We start from the raw sequence: 10,100 nt of genomic DNA on the forward strand, positions 1-10,100 counted from the left end.
CAATGAGAAGTCAACCAAAAAAATAAATTACGCAGGTGCAAAATGATTGTTTTCTTTCCTAGCCACTATTAAGTTTCTGTGCAAAAAATCTGCAACATGCTACTACCTAGTTTGCTTTAAGTCCAAAGAAAAACAGCATGCAAACATTATTACTGACTAGGTTTGCAGCACAGAACCAATGGCTCCAGCCATAAAGTGAATAAACCAATTATGAATCATCGCGCCTGCTCCACGTGTCAAGATTGCACGCAATTCAAATCTTCTTATGTATTTTGAACAAATGAACCAAAGTGGAATGTGATGCCCTGAATTGGTTTGACGGACAGCGCTTGTGTGCATACTTATGTGAACTGGTGCTAAGGATGACCTGCAGTGTGTGCCTGGCCTATTAAAGGACAAAAAGCCATTGTGTATCATTAGCTGAGGGGAGGATGACAGAGACAGAGGAGTGGCGTGTGGAGCTGAGGGAGGGGTCGACGACCTTCCTCATGGCCAACCAGATGACCTCATTCACAGAACATAGGAATTCTCTGTCTCCCCCAACAGTTCTTTATCATGCTTGCCATCCTTCTGTTCCCTGACTCGCCTTTTTCCCCCTCAGCAACAACGATCCATCAGCCAAGCAGGATGAGGTGCAGCCCTCCAGTATAATGGCACTTTCTTCTCACCAGTTCACTTTAGGTTTTGATGCCTCCATTCTATGTTACACATAGTGGTAAGCAGGCTCTTTGTTTCAATAATTATGCTTAATAATACAAAGCTACACATTGTGTCTTCTCTGTAATCTCCTCTGAGCCAGTGCACTGATAAGACTGCACCATAGCCTCCACACAAATGCATAACCAGTGACAAACAATACAGACGCAAAACGCCTCACTTGTGTTCATTTACGTGTCACTGCACATGTTGGGTTTAGCTCAGTGCACAAGGATTGAACCTGATTTAAACATTGGATTTTTGATAATTTTTTGATACCATATTATATTACTATACAGAGTTTGCTTCGAATGCCTGATATCCCCAGTCTACTTAAAAATCAGTCAATTTTGTGATTGGTCCACTACTCATGTAGCCCTCTAGGCAGGCCTGCATTGTAATGTGCGGCTACTATGGAGACACAAAAGACGCTGATGAAGCAAACAGTATAGCAAACAGGGGGAGAGTAACAAATTATTAAATATGTAAGGGGAAAAGGTGACAGAGAAATCAGTGCACAGACTCTTCCAGACAGCAGGGAGCAGAGGAGTTGACGAGAGGCCTGATACAAGAGTTAGCGCAGCCATCAATCCAAAATACTGCAGTATGAAAGAGGTCAATTTTCATTTTTAACATGAGCTACTATAATTTACAGCAGTGGTCCCCAACCTTTTTGTAACAGCGGACCAGTCAATTTTTGACAATTTTACAGTGGACCACGGGGTGGGTGGGGGTGGGGGGTAGATTGTTATAACATAAAAATAAACGTGAATCCACTGTGCACTCGTATGCAACTTTATTAGGAGTTTCCTCATAAAATTGCGCCAACAACATAACATGAGTATAACATCAAAGTCTCTGGTAACATCCTCTCTGCCCATTAAATAAATAATAATAATAAAAAAAATCATGTGGGAAAATAAATAAATGACAAGAACTGGCAATTCCACATTTCTTTCTCGATCTGAATATACTGACACATCCCTTTTATTATTATCATTAACATTGGTTTCTAAGTGGCAAAGCAGTTTTGAAGGCTTCATTGCCTCATTAGAGATGGTCATCACATATTCTGCAGAGCGGGCTTGGTGCGTGGGAATCACCTGTTGCGATAAGTCCATATTTAAAATAGGACTCCTGGTATTGTCTATTAAAAGCTTTCTTTTTCTTGGAAGTCGTAGGCTGTTCTTCTCTCTCTTCACTGTGCCTTTTCCCCTTTGCAAAAAAACTTTTCATTAACTATTTGAAATTACCATGAGTACCTTATTATGGAACAACAAGTATCTGAAGAAAAAGATTTACTTTACTTACAACAGTGACGATAACTGATTTGGCACCAGTCTGTTCTTCTCAGTGCTGAAAAGCTATCCTAAGGTGGCAGTCCAACCACATGCTCGAAAGAATTTCACCCACTATGTCAATTTGATTCAAAGAAACACCGGGTTAATCTCAAGGGACATAGAGGCATCTTCTGCATTCAATAGAAAAAGCCTGTTGAACAGAGACTGCCCTAGGTAAAATAGCAAAGCAAAAGGAAACAAAAACCATTTGTGCCATGCATTAGTATTATTGAAAACAGCAGGAATATAATAAATGTCACTCGTATCAAATAGATGTTGCGATTTACCAAAGACTGCAGTGCAGTGGTGTATATAGGGCCACGTAGTGCAGGCCTGTATAAAACCAACAGCATGTTAAGGAATTGTCCAGGTGCCTTTTGTGCACGGAAAAGGGAGTCTCTAAATTGCTTTAAACCCAAGCAATGAAGGCAGGTGAGCAGTGCAGCATGACTTTGATTGGAAGATTAAGATGGGCTGCACTAAAAGTTTAAGGACCCACCTTTTCAAATGTAATGGTAAAAAACAATGGCGAACTGGACTACCTCACAACACTTGACTTTTTGTGGCTCTTATGAAAGGTTATTGCACTGGCTGCTAGTTTTAGTTGGCTGAGAAGATAGCAATTATTAGTTTTTGATTTATAGGTCTGTATGAATACAAGGAAAAAAAGGAAATCATGTGCAGGCTGATTCAAAGGAGACTTTAACAGTAGGACCTCCAGCACCTCCTCAAACCTCCCAAATGATCAGTGTATCAGGGAATGTAATACCTCCATGTTAAATATCAAGCAGGTATTGTGCACCAAAGTATTAAACGCTTAAGTTTATTCAATTATTCAATATCATATTCGCCTCTGGCCATGTCCTCACAAACCACACAGGTTAAATTTTAATATGCATTAATAATATTCAGTAAAAAACAAGTGAACAACAAAGAAACAATTAGCATATTTATAATTCAGTTACTATGGACAAGAAAAATATTTAAATTAAATGTTTTTTTATACTCAATATAAAAAAAAGAGCCCACACTTTTCCGATGCTTTGAACTGTAATCATGAAATAATCCAATCTCAAACTATGATGAAAAAGGTAAATAGCGCAAGTGCTGATTGATAAATTAATACAATTTTAAAAATGTTTTGAAAGTCAAAAATTAAGAAATGTAAGTGTTTCTATTTGAACAGATTCAATTTAAAGCAGGGCAGATGTTTGAACGGTTTGGAATACGAATAAGGTTAACAATTTGCTAATATTGTTAATGGAACAAAGAGAAAAGAGTGGAGGAAAAGAAAAAGAAAAGAACCAAAGGGTTCATAAAACATCATTGGACTTGGATGTTTGGAAGGAACGAGCTTCACGTGACCATCAGTGCCATAAAAACATTTTGGTTACAAACAATAAATTCATTCAAATGTTAAATTTCAAAAGGCAAGTGCTACGGTGCATCTCTCCAGATTCCATTTACATCAAGTTGAGCTTAAGAAAACCAAAAAAAAAATAACACTGTTAGAGTGTGTATGGTGAAAACAAACACCAGGCTGGAGGCTAAGTGCTCTGACTGTGCTCCCGGTAAAATTCCTGAGCCGACTGCCAACGCTTGCTTGCTTGCCATTCCTCCTTTAAAAAGGGAGAGAAAATGAATGCAGAAGGTTGGCTAAATGGAATAAAACAGAGTTAGCATTCAGTGCATTTTTTTCCACCTCCGTCTGTGATAAAATGTGGACGGAGAGGAAATGATGATAAATGTTGCTGATAAGATTCCCGAGATACTCAATTATTTGACAATGTGTTCTTAAGTTCCTTGAGACAAAAAAAGAAGCTGAAAGTTGGAAATGAGTGGGAACACTATGGTTGAGGGGGCAGGGGGCTGGCTATTTGAAGAACTCAAAGAATGTCTTAGGGTGGGGCTCACAGTTCTCTGAAATAAGAAAAATTGTGTGTGCTGCCTATCCACAGAAACCAGTGCCAGAGGAAATGGATGAGAGATGATTCAATATGCAGCATAAATCAGCCAAAAGACAGACCCACCTCTGTGGGAGAGGGTAAAAGCAGAGAAGGCTTATTGTGTCATTGCAGCAAGAGGACCTCCCTCTCCTGCACTGTGACTGTCTGGGGAGAAAAAATAAACCGGTGACTAGAGTTCTCCATCCGCAACATTTTACTGTCTTAAGCATGTGCCGATTCTGTTTTTACATGGGACACTGATTTGAAAAAAATAGAAGGATAAATTCCCTGGGGTTAGAGGAAATCAACCATGTATTTAAAACCTGAGTCACACTGCTCATTCTCTTGCATTAAACATGCACAGTAAACCATGGCTGAAACTCATCTGGCCATTCCTCCACACATGAACCTGCTAAACTGGTAAATTTAACTGCCTTGCTTCACTTTGAGACCTGAAGCAATGTGTTGTCTCAAAGCCAGCGGTAATAGACGGGAAGACAGTTTTGGCGACAGCATGCCAGATAGTCAGCCAGCAGTCAGGGTAGGGCACAGAGACTGGAGGGTGAGTGATAAGGAGGCCTCAGCACTTGTGGGATTGGGGCATGAGATAAGAGCCCACAGCTGATGGGACTAATGTTTGGAGTCACAACAGGCAGTGCAGATCACCCAGACACTGTGGTGGAGTTCAGGCTGCCGAGCAGAGGCATGTCAGATGATGAACAGGCAAGGTTATGTTGGGTCCTGCCTCGTACTCTATACGCCACCCTGTCAGACTTAAACGGCAACCTAATTTATTATAAAGAGGGACTGAAATGCTGAGCAAAAGGATAAGGCCAGTAATTCTGTTTTTTTTTAAATATTGAAAATGGCTCTGTGAACCTCATCAAAAGTATAGAGCTTTGTAAATTAAATACCTTATTAGTTAAGCTTTCCGGACAAATATGGGATGAACAAAAGGACATTGTGGGGTTACAAAACATTTGAACTTCCAGCAACGGATCTGAGAAAAAAAATCTGCCGTTCAGTTTCTGTCCATCTCAATCTGTGAGATCTCACTGGGATAAGCAGGACCTCCTTTGCAAACAGCACTTTGTCCTGCTTGATTCTAAATAGATTGCATGTCAGAGGTTAGTAAGTTCATCTTGTACCAAAACTGACTGGGGTCAACCTCCAGTAGGAGTTGGAGGTGCTGCAACAGCCGCGACAGAGAAGCGCAGCGAGGAGAAGCATATGGGCAGTTGACAGACTTGTGACAGGTGGGAATAGTAGAAAACCAACCACAGACTTGGACCAATTTCCCATTTATCAAAATCAGCTCCCTAAAAATGTTCTCCCACAGGATGAGATTCATACAAAGGCTGCACAATGGATAGCAGACAGTTTGTCCTGCAAGCATTGACAGCTCTCTTGGGAATGTCATGTTAAAATGCTGCACACAAAGAAAAACAAACAGACACAGAACTATACATGCAAGGACGCCCTTCAATGCGTTCTTCAGTACATTGTGGGACAAGGGAGTTGGGTAATTTATGAGAGAAATAAAGATTACAAAAAAACACTGTAGGGAAAGGTAACTAAAGCTATGAATAAAAGCTGTAAAATCAAATCTGACTATTTTGTTTCTCATTGAGAAAACTTGCCAGAGGGCTAACGTCACAACAACCATAACATTTCCTCCCCTCCTCCTGTGCTCCACTAACTTACAACTGCACCTTCACATCACTAGCAGGCTACATCCAGAGATGTTATATCGGCTGTCTGCTCCTGCCAAGAGAAAATATAGCAATTTAAAGCTGCTTGTTGGCTGGCAGATCGTAAAGAGAAATAAAAAAAAACTCCATAGCAGGTGTCACCTCGGGGAGATGAACAACTGCAACGCAGAGGGATTTCAAAGGGGGCTAGTCAATCAGCTGGAATGACCTTGAGGAACAACATACATATTGGGAACTTAATGGGTGTGCATGAATGGACATCCGCCGAGGCAGGGTGGGGGCAACACAGAGGGGCGGTGTTGGCTTTCTCCCACTATGGAAACAGCTGTTTAGACATGCACAAAAAGTGAGCGTGTGGGGAAGGCATGCAGCTGCCGCCAAGGAAAGAGGTTGAAGTATTCAGCTCGGACTTATGAGGGGTTTACCATTTTTAGATGAGCAGAGGTCAACAGATGTGGAAATTTAAGATGTACATTCATATAAAAAAAAAAATATCTATTTTCACCGAGAACTTGCTTAGCTTATCTTTTCTGTTTTCATGAGCGCCATTTCACAAAACAGACACCTCTGCCCTAGCACGTTCAGCTTTTCAAAAAACAACTGTTCCCTCTGTGGCTACAGCTTTCAATCGGACAAGTCTGATTTAGAAGTCTGCATGCCACATACTGAAAGAGAAAAAAAAAATGTTGCGTGGGTCAAAGATTATCAGGATAAAATATGTATCAAGCACGCTCACAAAACATTTTACAGATTGATTTGGGTTGTTTTTTTAAATAAGAATGTGCTTATAGTTGTGCCCTGGATGGAGTCAGTTTACTCTATCAAGAAATGGTGAACTGGGGGGCACCGGGCCCTAAATATCACACCAAAGTTAGAACACCATGGGTCGAAAAAAAACCAAACAGCCCTTAACGGGAACCAGACAGTCAGACTGGCCTCTTCTGCTTTCATCACACACACATGCAATTTCTGGCAATGGCGTACTGTTTGGGCTGCTGCTGTGGAAACTCTCGTAAACCTTAAAGCTTGTGTGGCTTGAGGGGAGTAAAAGTAAGTCTACAGAGTCACTCACAAGTGTCCCGACAATGAGACCTGAAACCAAAAAGCGGAAAACGCTCTCCCTTTCAAAGGGCCAAACGCAAATTAAACACATTAACAAGAATCTATTTCTGAACCTGTAAATGCGAAAACTCAAAACCTATGAATCCCTATGCTGCAAAACATTCAACTACAGGGTGTTTTTTCCCTTCTGAAGAAAACTGTGATCCCACTTTTCTTTAGCTGTATTTCAACATTTCATAACATCCCTTTTGGTGTTAAAAATGAAGAACTACCAGTAGTTCCAAGTCAAGATTTAAATACATGAGCCAAGGAGTATGAAGTTGAGAGATGTTGTATTTTGACTCTGTTAATCTACTTCTTAAAAATTAAATTCTACTAAATTTTTACATTTTAATTATTTTATAGAAATAAAGAGGGTCATGAATTGAATACATTTCTAAAACAGGGTGAGAAATGAGTCCACAAATACATATCTCATCTTTTCCACTATTAATTGACTGAATAGAATGGTGGATTATTTGCTCTGTTCCTCTCCAAAGGAAGTTAAGCACCTATTCCCGTTTCATTGTTTTACAGTCTTCCTGACTGACAGTGTTTACTACACACAGACAACCTGGAAAGTTTTAATGAGGCTGAGAAAAATAATGAATACATTTAGGTGAAAATTGGGGGCATTTTCGGTTATTTCTGTGGAAAATTTTCATCTGTGCAATGGCCAACACTCCCCTGGTGCATGTCCGGCTCATTCTGCATTTGGAGCGACCACAGCTCCACAAACAACGAAAAAAGGCTGGTTTAAGTTGGGAAGAAAGAAAACTCAGTTGCCTGTGTGGGAGTGTGAAACTGCTGAGTTGAGACTGTACATGGTCCCTCACCGATCTGAATCAATAGGATCTACAACTATGTGGGTTGGAACACGGCAGAGGGGTGAGAGGGAGGGAGATATGATAACCTATTTAAGGACTCAAATCTCTAGCCTAAGAATAATAATTGTTTTAAATCACATCGTGTTTAGAATACGGTGAAATATTAGGTGGACCGTCAAGATGAAAATGCATCCAGGTAAAAAAAAATAAAGGTGTGTGGAGTGAACTTTCTGTATAAGATGGTAAAATCTACTTGCAAAGATAATTTGTAGAAAACAGAGAAAACATGATTTCTTCCTTGGCCCTATAATACCGCATTTGCCTTCGCACTAGGGTGAGCAAGCGCTGTACCACTGACGGGAACGGTGTCGGTGCACTGTGCATCTGTGAATGCCAGCCAAATTCTGGAGGCTGCAGCCCAAACGCCTCCTGGCCGGAAGGACCGGTTGGGCGGCCGCATTCCGCGGGGCGAGGCGTGCAACTATTCGGCGTGAACGGCGTTTGTTTACGGAGTGACCGCGCCACCGCGTCTGAACGTTAGTCGCAAGGATCCTGAGTGTCGTGGCATGCCGTTCGGCCCGGGAACCGTCCACCAGGAGGCTGTGGCGCTCTCTAGTGTCCCCTAATCAGTGGTTTCTATCGCGGGTTCAACCGCCCGCTCAGGCCGACTTAGGTTATTGATACCGTAAACAGAGGCGAAGAGTCGGCCTCTGCCGGGGGATCCGGCCGGGGAAGTCCCGTCTGGCCGGCGCCTCCGACGGAAGGCGACGGTTCGACGGAATGAGCTCAATTGGTAAAACACGACGGATGCGACGGGAAGGGTAAAGAACCCCCCGCTTGAGTCTCTCGCTATAAAAAAATACCCCGGTCGTCTCGCTGACGCTGATAAATAAAAGCCTTTTTTCCCTTTTTTTCGTGGAAAAGTTGGAGGAGTCCGGGCGTCTCGGTGTACCCGCCCCCTTCCCTTCGCCTCAACTCACCGGCCATTGTTTGGGCGACAAGCACACACATTCCTCCGCGGTTTGGAGTCCGGCCGTTGGGCAACAACTACTCGGAGTAAAGCAAGGAGAGCAAAAGTACACAATTGTGACTTTATTTTTACCCCTTCGTTTTTACTTAACACGACAACTATTTCTTTATATTATTATTTTATTTATCAGCAGTTTCTTCAAAGCTAGGGTTGTGGTTCCAGGCGAGTTCAAAGGAACGCTCAGCCAGGCTCGCTAGCTTAGAATGTGGCTAGCCCAAGCTACACTAGTGGGGAACATGTGGAGTCAGGCCCCGTTAAATGTGCCGATATTCGGCTTTGATAGTATCAAAGTCCACTCCGAGGCGAATCTTGCGGTTCTTTGAGCTACCGCATCGACGCGACTGGCTAACAGCCCGTTATTTTAAACTACGTGAGGGGGCAAAAGTTTTCGTCGTGTCACAAAAGTCGGGCGAGCGATGACGAACTCCGAGCGCCAGCCGAGCAACTCTCGGGTTACATCACGCCGCTTTTCGGACCGAGGCACCCCCAGTGATTGCGGGTCCGTTTGTTTGTGTTTTCGGGATGTGCGAACGACCGATGAGCGGGGTACTAAACCCGCCTGGCACCGTGCGCAACATCGGGAGTACCCGCCGCAAACGCGCCCCCCCCCTCCCCGGGAGGATCGCTAACGTGAAAACGGCACGGTTCGCCGGCGGAGTCGGGTCGACTCCGGATCATGCGCCCCGGTTCCCCTCCCCCAACACCACCACAGTCGCTCCGAGGGGCGCCTTACCTTCATCGAGAAGCCTCTCAAGATGCGTGAAGATGCCGCAGAGGTTCGGCAGACTGGTCATGAGCTTCTTCTCATTTAACAATTGCATCAAGTAGTCGGGACTCGGCCTCGGTCGCTCCTTCACTTCGACCTCTCCGACCATCATCTTTGCGGCGAGAGCGGAGAAACAAACCACCGCGGGAACACAGAATCCTCTGTTGTTGTTGTTGTTTTTTTTTTTAAATCACGAGTAAAACAAGAAGAAAAAAAATAAAAATTAAAAAAAAAAAAAAAACTTGCTGCTCCGATCCCTCGCTTCCCTCCTCCTGGGCTCGGCAGACTGCGGGCCCCTGGAGGCGGCTCTGGCTGAGCGGTGAGGGCGGAAAAGAAACCGTTATCTCCCGTCCGGAGGCTCCTCAACACCGTGTGAGCTCGGGGACATTCGATTCCGACACTGTAGGCGCAAGGGACTGCTCCGCCAGAACGCGCCCGCCCTCCTCACCTCCTATTGGCCGGTGTTCGTTCGACGAGGATAAGCGCTCGGCCAATGAACGCTCAGATCTCGCCGAAAAGGGGTGGAGTTTAAGGACGAGAGAGATGATTTACAGGTGCTGGGACCAATGAGGTGCCGCGCGCAGAACTCCACACAACACTTGTGAAGCGTTGTCAACACATTTTGAATACTTCTCCATTTCGTTGAGAGAGCATAGATTCTTTCTAATACTTTCACGTTGAA

At 43.4% G+C, this 10,100-nt stretch overlaps 1 protein-coding gene across 9 annotated transcripts in view; it reads right to left on the reverse strand.

Annotated features, from left to right (window-relative positions):
- Positions 1–9,814, reverse strand: part of qkia (QKI, KH domain containing, RNA binding a) — a 68,312-nt gene extending 58,498 nt beyond the window's left edge. For all 9 annotated transcript variants that reach the window (XM_086154703.1, XM_086154692.1, XM_086154651.1 and 6 more), the window contains exon 1: positions 9,386–9,814. In XM_086154703.1, coding sequence (XP_086010829.1) covers positions 9,386–9,530 — 145 coding nt within the window. In that variant the 5' untranslated portion in view covers positions 9,531–9,814. The remainder of the gene's footprint in view (positions 1–9,385) is intronic.
- Between the last annotated feature and the right edge of the window lie 286 nt (positions 9,815–10,100).

This window comes from Fistularia commersonii, chromosome 1 (assembly GCF_037954325.1).
Source record: "Fistularia commersonii isolate RoL2024-O1a breed Wild chromosome 1, RoL_Fcom_v1.0, whole genome shotgun sequence".
Lineage (NCBI taxonomy): Eukaryota > Metazoa > Chordata > Actinopteri > Syngnathiformes > Fistulariidae > Fistularia > Fistularia commersonii.